The 18,811-nt window shown below is 45.6% G+C and overlaps 1 protein-coding gene across 7 annotated transcripts in view; it reads right to left on the bottom strand.

The window, feature by feature from the left end:
• Positions 1-18,811, bottom strand: part of SLC4A11 (solute carrier family 4 member 11) — a 134,319-nt gene that overhangs the window by 53,460 nt on the left and 62,048 nt on the right. For all 7 annotated transcript variants that reach the window (XM_052681838.1, XM_052681839.1, XM_052681840.1 and 4 more), the window contains 2 exons: positions 13,902-14,054; positions 2,785-2,831 (listed from right to left, as the gene is read on the bottom strand). In XM_052681838.1, the coding sequence (XP_052537798.1) occupies positions 2,785-2,831; positions 13,902-14,054 (200 nt within the window). The remainder of the gene's footprint in view (positions 1-2,784; positions 2,832-13,901; positions 14,055-18,811) is intronic.

The raw sequence follows: 18,811 nt of genomic DNA, 5'->3' as shown, positions 1-18,811 counted from the left end.
TAAGATGGTTTCAAGAAAGCAAAAGTTTTCATGTCATCAATTTCTCACATGCTTGAGAGAAGTCATCAGCAACAGAACCATGAAAGCAAGAAGTTGGCTGATAGATAACAGAAATGAATCAGAGGCATTCAGCAGATGGCTATTATCTACCCACATCACGTCAATCAATGCTGATCCTCCACTGATCTGCACAGGACAGCAGCATTTGCTTGTTGTGTTAGGATACCAATGTCAGCAGCTTGGATGCAAGTCATGAGGATTTGACTCAAATGCAAGACCTTGCATCTGGGTCGAGGCAATTATCACTACGAGCTTGGGGATGAAAAGATTGAGCACAGCCCTGCCAAAAAAGAACTGGGGGTACTGGTGGATAGGAGAGGGGCATGAGTCAGCCCTGAAAGCCCAGGCTTTTAGCAGGGTCTGTGGTGATAGAACAAGGGGAAATGATTCAAGCTTAAAGAAGGTAGATGTAAGTTGGATATTAGGAAAGTTTTTACAATGAGGGTGGTGAGGCATTGGAACAGGTTGCCTTGTCCCTGGAGACTTTCAAGGTAAGGCTGGATCAGGCCCTGGGCAGCCTGATCTAGCTGTACCATCCCTGTTCACTGCAGGAGAGATGGACAAGATGAACTTCAGAGGTCTCTTCCAACTTTAAGGATTCTTTGATTCTATAACTCCAGCTCTGCAACAATCTTCTAGCAATATCTTCTGTAAATAATTTTCCATACCTCAGCCCTGCTTTATTCCCCAGCTCCTGTTCTATTATATGAAATAAGCACAATAACTACCCCTATTACCACTCCTATAACACTGAGTAAGATATGCACACAGAACACTGCAAGGCAGCATGCCACCATGAGAGGATATAAATACATTGCTCACCAGCTGAGACAAACCAAGAGCAAATTAGTTGAATTGCTGGTACAGCAACACCTCAGAGATAGCTCAAACAGAACCTGTTTCAGGCAGGACACCCACTGTTTTGAAGAGAAATTAATGACTACTCCTTCACAAATATTTTTAGCCAGATAGTCAAGTCACACCAGGATACTGCATGCTGGAAACTTCCTAGCAAGAAACTCAAGACAGCTACTCAATAGTCATTTTAATAGTATGCACATCCCTAATTGCAAAGCTGTACAGTGCATCATAGCAAGAAGAGAGGCTGTCATTTCAGGAATAAGAATGCACTGGAAACAGCCTCCCCTAACATCACACAAGCAGGATCCTTGGCCAACATCCATTAGACCAAGCAGCACACAATCCATGCAAAACAAAGCTTTCAACACTCATCAAGACGACCCAAAATCAACGTCATCTGCTGGCCTGCTGCTCCATAGACAAAGTCCACTTACAGAGGTTGCAAAAACCTCAGGAGAAGGTGTTCCCCAAAACCACATTGTCCTGAGCACAGTTCCACCCCTGCTGCTGCCAGATACTCACAGATGTTTCCTCAGAAGCATACTGAGATGGTGATTAAGTAGTTCAGACTGTGAGCAGATTCCCTACGCGCCCATCAAGGGACATACCAAACTTGTCCAAGACATGCATTGCCTTTCCAGCACTCCTCAAGGGAGGCAACAGCCATGGACTATCATCAGAGGACAGGGACAGTCCTGAAGAGAAGTGTCTCTCTGCACATAAAACATCTGACTGAATTCTTTTTCTTCTAGTGATGCTTTCTCCTGTGACCCAGGACCCAAATTCCTCTACATTTGAAGCACAACAATTTTACTTGTCCACCATGGCATTTTTTCCCCTCTAGCCTTGCTAAAGCATGCTATCCCTTCTGGTATTTGTTGCTCTATAGCACACTAAAACACTCATGCATGAACTACAGGCCAGAATTGCAAGAACCCTACAGCTCTGAAGAAAAATGCTGGAAGACAAGATATTTCGAGCTTCCAACTATTTCTTATCAGAAGCAGATCCTGCATTTGGACTTAGAATTTTCACCTTAAGTGATCAAGTTCTTAGGTTACTTTCAGTCAAGTGCAACCAGCTCAAAGCAGCTTAGTCAGTTGTATTAGATAAGACAAATTAAACAAGTCTGTAATATTAAATTGGCCAACATCAACGATGTTACAAGTTTACACAGCCAGCCCCTCCAGCCCAGGTGGGACAAGAGATGACAGCCCAAAGCACCACAGGTCATGCTTCAGCCCCAAAGATCAAGACTGCAAGTGAAATTAAATATCAGTTCATTTCCTCTCTGCATACTTTGTACTTTCATAGTTGGAGGTCTGCAGTAACACAGCCTATGGGAGGTTTCTCATGTTTCTGCCTTATCATTATCAAGTTACTGTCTCAAGAGTAAACTAAGCACTGTTTCCCAATTGTCCTCCTAAACGGAGTGTTTCCATGCATTTCACTCCTGCTGAACCTCATGGATGCAGATCTGATTAGTGGGAATAAACAGGAAATCAAGTCACAGCAGTGTCTACGGGGTGTTTGTGCTTTCAGCTGGAAAGGAACTAAGCAGCCCGGGTCTCTGTGGTGTATGCTTGGATCCCTTCGCAGGCAGCTGCAGAAGAGAAAGTGATGAATTAACATGTCAAGGAATTGTCTGGGACAAAACACAGTGAAACAATTACAGAGAAATCGTTTGGAGAACAAGCAGCATGTTGGCTTTGTATTCTTAAATGAAGACTGAGGAATTTAGGGAAGAAGGTATTAATATATCCTGCTCTGGCCAATAAAAACCATCTCCCCACTCCCACAGCATGCTTCAAAATCCTTTTCTCTGCTTCTCGATGAAGTCCATCACCCGGAATCCCTACTTACCTTCCTCGATGTGTGTAGTAACACGCAGCCAGCACTTTCATTTTCAGCTGGAAAAGAAAAAAGTTAAACAGTGTTACTCTCACAGGCATCTGACAGGCAGCACAAGGCTCAGGACAAGGTGAAGTATCACTCCTGGCAGAGGACTATATCTAGAGAAAAAGCAGAGATTCAATTTTCACAACATTTCCCATTTAGGAAATACAAACCAAGTACAGAAGCAGCCTTTTACCAGTCCGATCAGCCACAATTTGAGTCCTGTTGTTTTCTGTTTTGTTTTTCATATTCCCTATCTATTTTTACCCTTTACTACCCACCCCCTTTCCCCGCTGCTTCTCCCTCAAATCTAATTCTTAATACTTTAGGTAATCATTTAATCCCATGCATCGCTGCTTGATAGATTGAGGCTAAGATTGCATGAGTCACTCTCGTTTGGAAACCATTCTTGTCCTCGTTAAAAAGTCAACAATAACACCCAGGCACTTCCAAGGGAGCAGGCTGTGAGAGATCACATGCAGTGACTTGAGGATGAGCACATTAGTGTCCCATCAACTCACCACTCTGCCTCCATAAATCAAAGCGTAAAGCAACAGAGCTCTTGAAAAAGAAAACTGCTGTTTAGAGACTATTAGCTGTCACTCATTATGAAGTCGAGCTGCAGGGACAGAGGTGTCCAAGAGTTCCTGGTTTGAAAGATAGTGTTAACGTCATCTTAGGGTGTGTATGAAGCAGATTTTGTGATATAAACTAAAAAAACAAATGAAATCCCATTGTTTTTGCCATGCCCCCCCTCCCTCCCCTCTTTGCTGCCTGCAGCATTACAAACACTGCAGGTACTGTTCACCCTTCTCCCTCAAAATCTTCACCTTCCAACTCTTCCAAAGAAACCACAAGATTGTGCAGCTACTGAAATTATGAACAATTCTTGTCCAAATAAGCACAGTGACATGGAAAAAAACTACTCAAGACCAAAAAGCCTTTCCAAGCTGTGGAAAAGTACAGGGATGTAATAGAGAGTTGCAGACATTCATGGGACATTTGTTTCTTCCACATACCTGACTTTCCAGGTCTCAGCCTCTCAGAACTGCTTCAATCCCACTCCACAGGATGATCCCACTACAAGCTCAGCCCTGCTGCCCTCTGTACTCAGTACTCAGCCCTCTGTACTTGAGTGCTGTGTTCTGTTTTGGGTCCTACACTAGGAAGGATCTGGAGCACAGCTCTTATGGGAGCAGCTGAGGGAACTGAGATGGGTCAGCCTGGAGAAGAGGAGGTTCAGGGGAAACCTTATGATGTCCCACAACTGCCTGAAATGAGACTACAGTGGGATGGGAGTTGGTCTCTGCTTCCAAGTAACAGTTATAGGGACAGACATGATGTATTTACTTTGTACCAAAAGGTGACATACACACTTAAATGGTTAAAATACTGGGAATCAAACTGGAGACAGAGTTGACTCCACAGTAGAGGAAAATGGGGAGAGGACTGCATTCATCTTTAAATAAAATGGTTCAGAGGCTTTGGTTACATCACTCAACTTCTAAAGTTCACTTGGACACTCTACACGTGATTAAGAGCATCACTTAAGTCTGCTGGCACAGCTGTTCCAATTATTACTGCTTTTGACACATTCTTTGGAAAGCACAAGCTGTTTTATCTTGAAAATGCTATTTATTATTAAGAAGTAAGCACGCAACTAAACCAGAAACATCAAGCATTTTCCCCAGGCTTTTCCATTTGTAGTTCTCCAGCGCTCACTTACTCAATTTACAGCCTAATTACACATGCAGAAGTATGCTGGAAGATTTGGAAGCCATAAATATTCATTGAAGAGAAAACATGTTTCGGTTTTTCAGCTTTTGCATAAAATGAATCTAGAGAAAAAAAACGCAGTCTTGAACAATAGCAAGCACGTGCTAAAAGCTGGTATCTGTGGTCTGTCCTTCACACCACGCCTTCACTCGCATGCAAATGCAACAGAAATTTATGTTGTCCTTTATCATGCAGCATCTCTTGGCTCCTCTTATCAGCTTCAAGTGCATATCAACCCTTTCTGCTGACAGCTCTCTCAAGTACTCATCGGGAACGAGCTCCGAGTGCTGCTTTATCAACACAAGCAAAAACATCTAATTACTTCTGTTGGACCAGAATCATTCAAAATTCTCAAAAAAAAAAAAAAAAAAAAAAAAAAAAGCCTGTTCTGGGCATAGAGGTGATGTTTTGGGAGCCTCATTCATCATTTCACCAAAGTAATGCAGTGTTCAAACTCAGTCCAGGAAGAGGAGACTGATGGATATCACCGTCCCAGTTCTGGGCTATCATCTGGAAGACCCACTGGCATGCTATAGCATTGCTGAAGGACAACTGCAAACTAACAGCAATATAGAATCGTGATAGGACAAGAGGTAACGGCCCTAAGTTGCACCAGGGGAGGTTCAGGTTGGATATGGGAAAAATTCCTTCCAACAGCAGTGAGGCACTGGAATGGGCTGCCCAGGAAGGTGGTCACCATCCCTGGAGGTATTCCACAACAACAAGTGGCACTTGGGGATATGGCTTAGAGGGCATGATGGGGATGGGTTGGGCTTGGTGATCTTCGAGGTGTTTTTGAACCTTAATGATTCTGTGAAGAGTGGGGAAAAATACATATATTTCCCAAGAGTGTTTGTGTCTGGCTTAATGAACATCTGGCTTCATGTCACCTACCACAGACAGAAGAACCTGATAGGCAAACCAGGATAAAATCATGCAGGAGATTGCCCATGACATGTCTATTAAGCAATAATTATGCTCAAGCCTAAGACCAGCATGCATCTGCCTGATACCTTTTTTCCTCAGCCTCCTGACACTATATTACTGCTTCCCTCTCCAATTTTGGAGGAGCCATAAAGATGCAACACCCTCAACCTTTGCACTCACACACTTCACTCGGGGCAGAAAGGGCATGGATTCACTCCCTGTCTACAGGGAGGCAGGTTCCACCTACCTATCAACCATCAACTACACCTTGCTACCAGGAAAAATTTCACACCTGAGTGTCAAGATTAAGTATACTTAAGCAGAGAGATTAGGGTCACATAGCATTCCCATTTCTATTTTCATGGTTCTGCATGCTGGACAAAGCAGGCTGCACCAGTTTATATTAGGCAAGCAAGTTATGAGCATTTTATCATCTTTGTCCTCTCACACAGAGCAGAGCTGCCAGGCCTGCTGACCTTAGCTGTTAGGCTGTGCTCCAGGTTCTGCTCAGGATAACCAAAAAGTCAGCAACACATCTCTGGCATCCCCTGGGATCACACCAAGGCAACACACACAGCCCAGATTTCTAGGAGGCACGCATCCATGTGCGCAGCATTACCAAATGCACTGCAAGCAGCTCTCTGGGAGTGAACGTCAACATTAGCAATGGTGATGAATTGCCAACATTAGACTTACTCTCGTGGCCTTGTGTGAGCACACTTAGACCCCTGGAGGGACAAACATGGCATGCTTCCATTTTGTCCTATCCTTCCACTTGCAGAATCTGGATGGGTCCTGGATGTGAGCAAAACTTCATACATGGAAGCAAGAAACGCAGCAGGAAATCTATTCCCTGTAACTTGAAGCAGTTCCACTGGCTGCCTTAATATAAAATTACTGATAGCGACACAGACAAATGAAGTCTAATTGCAGTTTTTTAGCCTCTTCTACATAATGAGACCTATGAAAAGGCAGCCCTGAAAACAAACCCACAGAAGCCTTACGCCAAAGTTTAAGGCTATTCACATTCCATCTTAGACATGGTAAATGCCCCTCCTTCAAGATGCCCAAGGTCAGGCAGGGCAGGGCTCTGAGCACTTGATGGAGCTGTAGGTGTCCCTGTGCATTGCAGGGGAGTTGGACTAGATGACCTTTAGGGGTCCCTTCCAACTCAAACAATTCTGAGACTCTACGATCTCCTTTCCATTCCTTTCTTGCAATGGTCCCCAGTGCTGCCCTTAACACCTGAAGAGACCTAAAGCCATTGGATCAAAGCAGCTCTGCAGGAGATATTTGCAGTATCTTTTCTTTGGAAGGTAGGAAAGCAAATCAGATCAGGAATGTTTTGGCTGTAGAGGTGTCAGCAGAGGTTATTTTGGATCCACGTGAGCTCCCCAGCATATCTGGGTGAGCAGGCTAATAAATGACAGCAGAACACTATATTAGCATTTTCACAGTCCTAAAAAAAAGAAAATGCAAGGATCTGATGTAAGTGGAAGCACTTGAGCATGGATTGTTCTGTTTTATAAATGAAAAATCTCATCTAGGTATCGGTGATTTCTCCCAGGCCCAAAGCAAATCTAAGCTTCCACTACTTGCGTTAGGCAGATTTGCAAGCAGCAAAAACACTCTTGCTTTTACAATTTCTTGCCTTTAAAACAAAATTAAATCCCATCAACACATGTCAGGAGAAGAGCTCGTTAGCAGTAGCAGAGGTACCACTTGCTCTTTGCTGGCAGCAAGGTATTGCACAAGTAGGATCTCAAGGGATTCTTCGCTGTTCTACAATTACTGTGCTGAGTCTGGCCTCATTCCCATCAGACTTGATGGATTTGGGCTGGATAGGAAGCTTTGATAGCTGTGTCACAACCATCCCACATTCCTAAGAGAGGGCAGTGGGCTAAGGAGCAAAAGAAAGCCAAATATAAGCTGAGTTCATCCCTCTGGCTGACAACCAGGTTAAAGGCAGGTGGCAATAAGAAACAGGCTGCCAGTCTGGTTCAGAGAGGGTGGGGAGGAAATCCTCACCTGAATACTGCTCAGCACAGGCACTGAAACAACTGACCTTTGAACTTTTCTCCTGCCACTGCAGAAGGATTGGAAAAAGGCAGCACAGAGGTACGGACAGGACAACAGAGTTGAGTACTGTGCCACTCATCACACCTCCTAACTCACAGAATCATGGAATGGGTTGAGAAGGACCACAGTGATCATCTGATTTCAACCCCCTGCTGTGTGCAGGGTCACCAACCAGCAGACCAGGCTGCCCAGAGCCACATCCAGCCTGGCCTTGAATGCCTCCAGGGATGGGGCATCCACAACCCCCTCGGGCATCATGCACTCCAACATTCACACATCACAAAAGTAAATTTTCAACAACCAAAAAAAAAAAAAAAAAGAAACAATAGTTTTCATGATTAAATTAGAAGGGGGGGGAGGGGAAGCTCATTCCTATGCCAACTGGCAGGATAAAGCACTCCAAATTTTGGAGAAGCTGTCCCAAAGCAAAGGACCCAAAAAGGTGATTGCTGCTTTTGTGCAGAGCAGCCAGCACTCCCACCCCCACCTCCCTCAGCTTTGTGAGTGCTGCTTTGAAAACACCCCAGCCAGGAAATTGGGAAGGAGGCCATCCATCCCCCCCAGCACAATCGGTGCATCCACTTTCCATTAGAGTATAGGAAGCTTCAGGAGTCCAACATCCCACCCTGACATCAAACTGCTAAAACAGGAGTTATCAGATGGAACGCGTGGGTCAGCATTGTGCCTCGAGACATAAAAAGGACCTTGGTATTAATGTGAGGAAATGTGACTATTGTGTGCAGAATGATACCCATTCAGGCCCAGACCACTTGTCTCTGGACGCTACTCTCTCTGGAATATCCTTGGCGCCAGCATCCAGTGTTTCTCCTCATCCCTTTTAGGAAAGAAAAAAAATAAAAGCCATCTCTGCAGGGGCCGAGTGCGAGCTGGAGCCCCGTGTTTTGCAGGGAGCAGCAGTGCACGTGCGTGCCTCTGGAGCGTGTTACAGGAAACCGTTCATTCCCCGTATCTAGGAATGATCAATTGTCCAGAGGGTGGAACAGGCTTTCATTTCTCGTGAAGCGTAAAGCGTGTTCCGCTATTTGCCCCCCATCCCTGCTCTAATGAAGCCACATCCTGCCTCTCCATTGGCTTCGAGGTTGCCAGCGGGATTTTGCCCACCCCCCCCTCTCCCTCCTCACCCCCCGAAGCCCAAAAAAAATGCTCCAGGCACCTCTCTGCAGCCAAAGCTGCTGATAAAACCACCAGCTGCAAGCAGAAATGCATGATACAAAAGCTGAGCAACTACAGATTCACCAATCCCTGACAACTTTGCTTGGGTTCAGGGAAACACTGTAAACCCCTCTACAACAGCCCAGCAAAGGGAGGGCAGGGGGGAAACAATGCTGTTTCAAAACACCCAGGTGTAAAAACAAGATCTCAATCACAAAGCTATTTGCCTAGATGATTTAAGAGCCCTGCCAAGCAGGTGAAAGTGCCACAACTGCCTGCAGTGCCATCACCCCATACAACGTGCAGACCCACTGCAATGCCAGACTTGAGCTACCCACACATGCCAACCTTCAGAGCCCATCTAAACCGAATTGCTATACTAATTCGTGGGGATTTACTTCCCAGGGTGCTGCAGATGAAGTTGGAAGACAGCAGTTGAGCCACCGAGTTTGGTATTTCAGCAGCAGGTTGAAACAATACCTGCAGACTCAGCTCCAAGGGAATTTAGATACAATTTTACACATAAAACACACAGACTCCAATGCAATTCTAGAAAGCACTAAGGCAGAAGGCTTAGCACGCTTCTAGGTGAGACGATAGGGAAGGAGTCACAAAGCCATGCAAAGATGCCAGCAAGACAATACACAGCTAGCCTGCCAGGTACTTCATAAGTTGGACTTGATGCTCCTTACAGATCCTTTCCAATTCAGGCTATTGTATGAAATATCCATGGTTTGTAACACAGATCTGGAAAGGAAAACTTCCCCACTGCACACAGACTCATTGATGCTCCCCATCCTCTCTGGTACCAGTTCCCAGCTGGAGCACCAGGCTTGATTTCCTCTGATACTTGATTTTCTCTAACAGTGCTGTGGGGATTCCTTACCCAGGACAGGGATGGTAGGGAAGAAGTACTTCACCCAGTGCAGGACCTCAGCACCAATTCCTGCCAAAACACACATGATGGGGTACAGACCTACCATTAGAGAAAATTTCTCTCCCAAAAGAGCAGTGATGCACAGGTTGCCCATGAAAGTGGTGCAGCCTGGTCTGGTGACCCTGCACATAGCAGGAGAGTTAAAACCGGATGATCATTGTGGTCCTTTTCAACCCAGGCCATTCTATGATTCTATGTGTTAAGAGATGTTGTGAGTGGCACAGCACTCATACCAGCTGTTGAAGAACTGTAGAGATGTGGTACCGAGGGACACAGTTCATGGGCATGGTGGGATGGGTTGGGCTTGATGATCTCAGATGTCTTTTCCAGCCTTAATGATTGTATGATGTTACTGTATGCCTTCACTGCTATCTCAGCTCACGTCTCAGTCTCTTTATAAACCATCCTGATCTTTGTTCAGAAATGCAGATTTGAGACTCTAAAGCATCCAGCTTCAAAGAACAACCCACCTTCGTGGCAGAGCTACCAATACTGGAGTTGGACTCCATCCCTTCTGAGTCCCTTCCAACTCTGGATATTCCACAATTCTACATTTGCTGAAAACAGATGTCCTATCATCAAAACACAAGCTGGAAGACTCAGAGGCAAGAGAGAATAAAATAAGTTTTTATTGGCTTCCACAAGGAAGCAATAAAACACCCAGGATAAAGGACCCAAGTGTCAAGACTGAGAAGCATTTTAGTGCCTGTGCATCTGCACTGATTTGGGCTCAACATTCAATGCAACAACAGTCAGTATTAACTAAAAATCAGACAGGCAATACCTTAAGCCCTAGATTTCTTCAGGTTATCCTGTATTAAACACATCTGTGCAAGCAGTCCAGCATTTCATGACAATGGTTAATTGTCAGGGTTTTATGGGCCGTGCTACGTTTTGTTGGCTCAGTACTTAATCCCACACAGAGATCTTTTTAAAAACAGAATTACAGTAAAGTGCATCCAATTATGCTTGCAGCAAGCTGTACATCCATCATACCAAGATTAACATCTTGACAGGACAATGGCAGAGCTGTTACCATGCCTGTGATTTGATTTAACATTACCTGCCAGCGCCCAGCCCCTTTGCAGGGGGAGATTTTTGGATTGTGGACCAATGCTACACTAAGGTAGGAGGAAACCTTGTAGCTTGCCATAAGATCTCTAAAAGAGAATCTGGATACCACCTTCAGCTAAGAAAGCAAACTGCAATGACCAGATAAGGCACAGATAGTCTCCTTAAAAGTTTTCCTGCCAGAGATTCAGGAACTATGCTTTAAGCAGGGTGTGCATCAAACACCAGGGACCAAACCAACACAGACAGCATTGGAGATCTCTCTACAACTGGTCCTCAACAGTCTGCATGGCACAAAAGGGTAATACCAAGCTCCTTAGCACAAATAGGAAACAAAAGCTTCACAGAGTGACCAGGCATTGGCACAGGCTGTTTAAGGAGGTGATGTAGTCACCACCCCTGGAGATGTGACACTGAAGGACATGGTGGGGTGGATGTGATGACCTTGGGAGGTTTTTTCTAACCTTAATGATTCTACGTGAAAGAGACCATTAGACTCAAGGGCTTCTTTCAACCAGCTTTAAGAAAGCAAGAAAACAAGATGAGGATGAAAGGATATCATTCCCACATTCACTTTTCACCGTGTTTAAAGAACATCAGAATCTTTGGTGCATGAGCTCATTTTGGAGTTGGAAATGAGCTGTGCAAGGGAGGGTCTTACACTGCCTGGAAAAAAACTTAATGCTTTCCTCACTCCCCAAAGCTGGAAACAAGTGCTATAAATGCACAGCATTCATGGGTTAGGGATTCAAAGCATAGATATGGAAGAAAGCAACCAGAGAGCAACAGCAATGCAAGGGAATTTCTAAACTTCTCCACTCCCTTACAGAGTTAAGCAAGTAGCATTACATGCAGAAATACCTTGGCCATGGCATAGTTAGACTTAATTTCTGGGAATAATTTAGATTGAAAACAAGGATTGTTTCCCCACTGCAATCCCTCCACCCCTAGCAGTTCAGGCTGCTTTCATAAGTCAAGTTGAGCCTCAGCAACTCTTCTTTCAACCACCCAAGAAATCAGCCATGCCTCCATGTCCAGAGACTGATTTGAAATGTACAGAAATCAACTCTGGAAGATGCTTCACCAAAGCACCTTTGATGAAGAGCTGACAGCCTAGATAAATTAAACACATGGATTCTCAGGAGCCCTATGCTTGATAATCACTAAAGAACCTGGATTTTTTGATACCTGGCCCAATTGGTCACTATCAAACAAACAAACAAGGCTCACTTTACACCTTTCCCTCTGAAAGCATGGTTTTAAGATTTCCACCCTTGTGTGCTGGAGTCTCCTTTCCGAACGTCAGAAGTCCATTTTTTTCTTTAAGCATCCCAAACAGCTGAAGAAAAAGGATACAACTAATTCCACCACAAATATCACTGCTAGAGGCAAATACACATTTTTTTTTTTGGCCTGTTTTGAATGGAAGGGAAAACATTTACAAAAAGCCCAGGAGGACACATAAGGAAAGTCAAACTTCTTCACATGCAGAAGAATCCACAGCACGTACATTCCTTATCCCCAGAAAACACACCCCAAGGCATTAAGTCCAGACTCATCACAAAGCAGTGGGTCCCCTTCAGTCTTTCAATTAAGATGGCATTTGTAAAATTGCAGGCTTGAAAATTGCTAGATATAATCCATAAAAAGTCACCACTCAGGTTCAGAAAGCAGACTGATGTAGTCAGGCACAGGTCTGCACCACACCACATGTTTACTGAATCAACATTTCTAGCAAGTGCACTCTGTAGATCTATCAGGATTTGCACCTGCTATGAAAGCCAGGTTTGCTACATGGTCTTCTTTACCACCTGCACTGTGGGCTTAAAATCATGCAATGGGGGCAAAAGCACAGAGGGTGGAAGTGCTAGAATAGTGCTGCACTGTGCTTTTAGCACCAGTGCCAACAAACACCACTCCACAGACCCTCCTCTCCTGCACAAAGCTGTCCTGCAGCTGGCATAAATGTTTAAGATTTAGAGGAATTTGGCACTTGGAGACAAAATTCCTAGGAGCAGGTAACTATTTTTACAAACAGAGCCTGGCACATAACAGTATTTCTACACACTGGGGACATATTGAGGATCGTTTAAATGCAACATTGGACACCCACACACAATTGATGCTTTTTGTTGCTACTGTTCAACTAGCCAATTTCTCAACAAATTGTCTCCTAACAACACCCAAAAGCAACCAACCTTCACCAATGCCATGTTGTCCTGTGGCTTGCAACTTCTCTAGGAGCCAAGGGCAGGGACCAGCCTCACTCAATACACTTATCACAACAAAACACAACTCATGGCTGCAGTCCTGGATTCACATGCTCTACAAGGCAAGGCAACTAGAAATATCCATTAAATTTGCTGATGCAAAGCTATGTTTGCAAGAGGGGATCGCCTGCTTTATACTGCAGGCACCTGACCTCTATCAGAATTATCTAACAGGTCATTTTCCCCCTTATTTCCACTACATGCCTCAATGCAGCAGGTGTGGGGATTGACTGCAGCCAGCACAGTTAAACCCAGGGGGCACGGGCTACACCAAAAGCCCCTCTGCACTCTTACTTTTTTTTAAACCAGCAGCTGCTGGAGAGCAAAAACTGACCTGAACTCACCTCTAACATTTTAAAATAATGAAAAACAAAACAAATTTCACACATACAGCCGGGTTTTAGAAGTGTTAGAATGACACTGAAGTTAGAGACAGTATGTGCACCAAAAATAAATTGCTCAGTGGAAAGCATCTCTCCACCAGCGACCAGCCTGCTACTGCTTTTGCTGCTGCAAAACCCCAGGCTCCAAACTCAGAACCATCTCCCTCCAGGCCTGCCCCAGGCTTTGGGCCACATTTTAAGAAGCAGGATCTTAATTTTGCAGGGGTGGTTGCAAAGTCACCGAGCCCAATGCTGTGCTGTACAGCCCAAGTGGATGCACTGGGGAAGCGCTTCATATTTCAGGAGAAAGGGAAGGGAAAGATGATGCAGATGGCTTGAGAGCAGCTCAGCAGCCAGTTTTTAGTGGGTTTTCCTACAGTGACACAAAAGAACTCAGCAGCTGAAAACCGAAGTGCTCAGAGAAGAAGGGGAGGAACTGCTTTCGTCCCGCCGAGCTCCATCACTCACCAGCAGTGTTGGGCGGCACCTCCAGGTTGACGTTGACGAAAAATCGGATGCTGTCCCCTGAAACGATGGAGGAGTTCACGGCATCAAAGAGCTCCTCTCCCCCCGTCTCCTCCTTGGCTTCGCAGCCATCGTCCGTGTCACACTTGAGGTACCCTGCCAACGAGAGGGGCACGCAGTTATAACCTTGCTGAGAGCTGCGCTGGGCCCACGCAGGCACACATACGAACCCATGGCTGCTGATAAGGGCTGAAGGTGCACAGCCTTCACGGCCCCACAGCCTCGCAAGGGCCTTTGCCATGTCCTCACGGGGCAGCTGCCACAGGGAAGAGACAACGGGCTCCCACATGGGTCCCCAGAGCAGGCAGCAGGGCCAGCATCCAACACAGCTGCCCTGCAGTCTGGCCACATGCTCGTGGACTGCATTTGGGTGCAGGAGGGTGGGAGCTCTGGCACCAAGCTGCAGCGCCACTAACGGCCTAACGGCACCAACTGAACCTCCCTGGCACCAACTGAACCTTCCTGCAGCTCGGCACCAGAGCCTGGAGGGGGGGGGGGAGAGGGGTGGTCAGGTTTTAAGACCCCATTGGTGGAACTGACACACAACGCATCTCCAGGTGCACCACTGAGCAGCTGTGCCTCCTCACAAGGATGCGGAAAAGTTAAGGCTCTGCCTGCAGCAAGCCAGGCCTTCAGCAGAACAACACCAAGCAACAGGCTCTTTCAGACCCCAAATCTGGATGAAACCTTGGCCTGCAGACCCCAAACGTTTGCATTTTTCAGCTGTGCCACTGCCTTAACCCAAGGTGTTCACCCACTCCGCACGCAGCAGGGCAATCACTGTGCTGCCAATCCAGCAGTTTTAACCCCAGGGAAAAGCAGTGGTTTCCAAGGAGATGCAGATGGACAGACAGACTTGGAGCTCCCCACAGAGCTGAGCAGCAGGTCACAGGAGGGGACAGCACAGAGGAGGAGAGACACATTTCTTAATTACAGCAGACAACTCCTCACCCTTTTGCAACATTTTAATTAGAGTTTAACCTAGTTGCATTCAGCAGCAAAGCTGGTTTGCTGTGATGCTTTCTTGCAGGGCAGCTGGAGGATTCTTGTGGTGCGCCCCAACTTTATTCTATTAGAAAAATTAGTGACATTATAGAACGTTATTTTATTATTATTGTTTTTAACGCATTGCTAGGATTATTCAGCAGCTCCTACCCATCTCCTGACAAGTCTCTGATGCCTAATTTGAAGCAAAAAGGAATATATTTCATTAGCTCGCTTTGGCCACTGTTACACAATAAATACAGTGAGCTTCAAGGCAGAAGATTCAGTGGAAACTCTCAAATATTGATCGCTTTTAAAAAGCGAACATGAATGCAGCAGCACCAAGAGAAGCAGCTAAAAGCAGTGCATACAGTCTTGCAGGGATCTCAAGCCAATTGCTCAGCACTGCAAAAAAACAACCAACACTGCAAGCAAGGGAAGCCACAAACAGGAACTCTGCAAGGCAGGACAAGGGCTGCAGCCCTTCCTGCTGCAAGCTGCACACCAGTGCGCTCCTCATGAGTGCTCAGCATCTCCCAGGAAGGACCTGGAGGGCACAAGGGGCTCAACGAGCTCTTACACAGCTTCTTATTTGCTTATCTGAGGTGTGGGATGCCAAACTCAACCCTCCTTCACCACCTTTGCCTCAATGACTGGAGAAAAACTGACCTATCTAAACTGCTCTGAAGGCTCTAAGAAATATCCAAGCTCCTGCTGTCTTCCTTCAGCTCAGACAGCCAGCACTCTGCACCAAGTGCAGTTCTCTGCTGTTGCTGGTGCTTAGGCAGCTGTTTGTATCCCTATTGTATACAACAGCCAGAAGAAAGGGGGATGATAAGAGCACAGAACAGACTTTGGCATCACAGCCACCATCAGGCATGAAATAGGGCTGGCAGATGTGCCAAGACCAAAGGGCAGCCTGTGTCCTGGAAGGACAGACATGGTGCCAGTGCTATCAACCCCTATGCAAACATTTCAGTCCCAAGCAACATGCTAGACCTGAGGCTTGGCTCTTCCAAAATATATAATAACCATAACCTCTCCTCACCAATGCAAAGCTCTCATTATTGGTGTTAACACTACCCCGATGTCACAAGAGCTCAGGCAGCCCTACAAAGGGAAAAATCAGAAGATCAAATCAGCCCAGGGTAAGCCAAAAATCCACGATCCTAGCTTCTCCATCTCAACCATATCTGAGATGGTAGCCCCAGGGAAGATGTCAAAACAGGTCTCACATCTCCATCCTTTATGCTGAGTGGGTCAGACAGAAGGTACACGAAGTGGGATTTAAGCAGGCAGCACATGGTTGACCTTTTTCTCCCCCTCAACCTATCCCTGTGCAATTAAGGTTCAGGTAAGAACAAAGCAGGAAAGCTTATACATTTGCTTTCCAAGCCCTGAGAGCAGAGAAGGCTGGAAATGGGAGAGAAATGGTGCAGGAGCTGAAAGAAGGGCAAGGGTGGAGTAAGATCCCAGGGTTGGGCAGAGGTCAGCAAGGACTCTGGCAAGGGAAGCATCCTCAGTTCCTCCCTCCTTAGGGGAGGAAAGAGCAAAACAAAAGGCAGCCGAGCCACACGTCCCCTGGGCAAGGGACAGACAAAAAACACTGCTTACAAATAATCCCAAACCTGGGCTGTACAGGAACTGCACTCCCAGACAGGTGTCTGCTTTATCACTAAACCCGCTCCTGTTTTGAATCCAGCAGCTCATTAAATCTGCCAGGTATTAAAATGTGAGCAGCTTATGCCTGTTGAGAGCAGGAGCACCTCAAGGCGTACGCATGGCAGCTGCACCTTCACTCCAAGGACAGCACAAAAGTTGCCTCCATCCCTAGCAGCTGCTTTCTCCCATCACCCCAAGGATCACTGTGTCACTATATATGACAGGGTCAGTATGTCAGACTGAGCACAGAAAGTGCCACTTCGGTCTCAAACAGAAGGTAGAAACACCACACCAAAGATTTTGCAGTCTGAACCCAGAGTTAGGAATCAAGGTCATGTTGGCTGTAAAGATCAATCAGCAGAGCCCCTCCAGACCTTGAAAAAACACCTACGGTCAAGAAAATTCCCTTCAGGACTCATCTGATAAGGGACAGAAACAGAAAAGAACAAAAAAAGTAGCCAAGAACAGGTACAATCCTGCAGGAACAAAATCCCCTCTTAACTGCAGCTAGCCAGAACCAGCCTTGACTTTAAGTCCCTCTGTGCTTCAGCCCATTACCTGCAATATGAAAATAAGCCTCTACCCCCATTTTATGCAGGTTCTGGGAAGAAAAATACAGTTTTTCCTCACCATTCTCCTCTAAATCATCATCCTACTCTCAGTAAACCATGCCTGGCTCAGAACTGACTTCTTCCACCTCAGTATCCATGCCAGTCTCTCTCTTTATTGCCATCAATTTTGTCAGAGCTTCTCCAGTCCTACTGCTATCAGCTATCCAAACATAGACAACATGATTACACTTACAGCTTTTTTTAATTATTATTATTTTCTTTTGAAAATAAAACAGGGTCTGTGAGAACCCTGGGCTCTTACTGGGAGAGCAATGAATTGGCCTGCAACCATTGGAGGTGGCAGTATCTCTCCTGCTGATGCGTTAGCAGCACCTAGCAGCTGCAGCAATAGAATCAGGAATAGCTTTCAGAAAGTACAACTTCATCCCCATTCCCTAGAAAGGGCTACAGACTCCAAGGAAACAAGGTCTTAAAAAACCTTCTAGGAAAAAAATGCAGCTATTTTCCTAACAACATCCCAAGGTTGGAAGAGGCTCTGAGCAGCCTGGTCTGGTGGCTGGCAACCTTGCCCACAGCAGGGGGGTTGAAACTAGATGATCTTTGAGGTCCTTTTCAACCCAGGCCATTCTTTGATTCATTCTATGACATCATCCCATAACCCAAGCCAGACATAGCCATATCACAGCCCTTGGGTGTATCTCAGAAGAAAGCACACAGCCAATCATGGTATTAACCAACATCTGCCAGCATGAGGTTAGGTTTGCAAATTCATCTACCCACTATGCTTCAGTTTAGATATATTGCTTTCCTGTGCTATTCATCCACATAGCTGGAACAGCAGAGCAAAATAGGAAGATGAGAATCAGAGCTCATCATTTGCTTCTGGCAAAATCCCTGCAAAAATTGCAGCCTTTGTTTTTGAAGTGCCACAATGTTAACACTACAAATACTTAAAGCAATCTCTTTGAAACAGCCATCTCACTCTCAAGGTGAGATCTACCCTTAACTATCCTCCCAAAAGTAGTCTAAGCTACAAGTCTGGAAAAAACCAAAGTAGTGCTCCCACTTACAGCACCTGCTTTGCACAGCATTGCCAAATCCTTCAGCCAAATCCATGCCCCAGCTCCCTACTCTTTTTCCAAAATGGTAATGATCCCCCCCTTCTGAAATCTCTTCATGCCAGGAAGCTAAGTGGCATTCAAAGAGATCTTTTCGAGCACAGAGATGGCAATTCAACAAGATCAGCTCATCAGATTTAAGAAAACAGATGATTTTTAATGAAATTTCTAGGCACAGATGGTAGCTAGTTGCAGGACAGTCATTTTTCCAGCGCAGCACTGGTCACCTCACCAGAATATCAATAACAGTGTGCACTGCTCTCCTGTCAGATTCAGCCAGACATTTTACCTTCACTGCTTTGGATATTGTTTTGGTTTTTTTTTTTTGGTCACTAATCCTAATCCATTCCAAACTGAAATCAAATGTTTCTGCTCCCTCTTTGCAACTCAAGCCACGCTCTTCATACAAGCCAAATGCACATCTCTGCCACAGTTAAAATTCAGAGAATCACTAAGGTTGGAAAAGACCTCTAAGATCACCAAGCCCAACCATCAACCCATCACCACCACATCCACT

Source organism: Tympanuchus pallidicinctus, unplaced genomic scaffold (assembly GCF_026119805.1).
Source record: "Tympanuchus pallidicinctus isolate F22 unplaced genomic scaffold, pur_lepc_1.0 scaffold2, whole genome shotgun sequence".
Classification (NCBI taxonomy): domain Eukaryota; kingdom Metazoa; phylum Chordata; class Aves; order Galliformes; family Phasianidae; genus Tympanuchus; species Tympanuchus pallidicinctus.
Note: the sequence above shows the minus strand (reverse complement) of the source record. Positions and strands in the feature narration are given on the sequence as shown.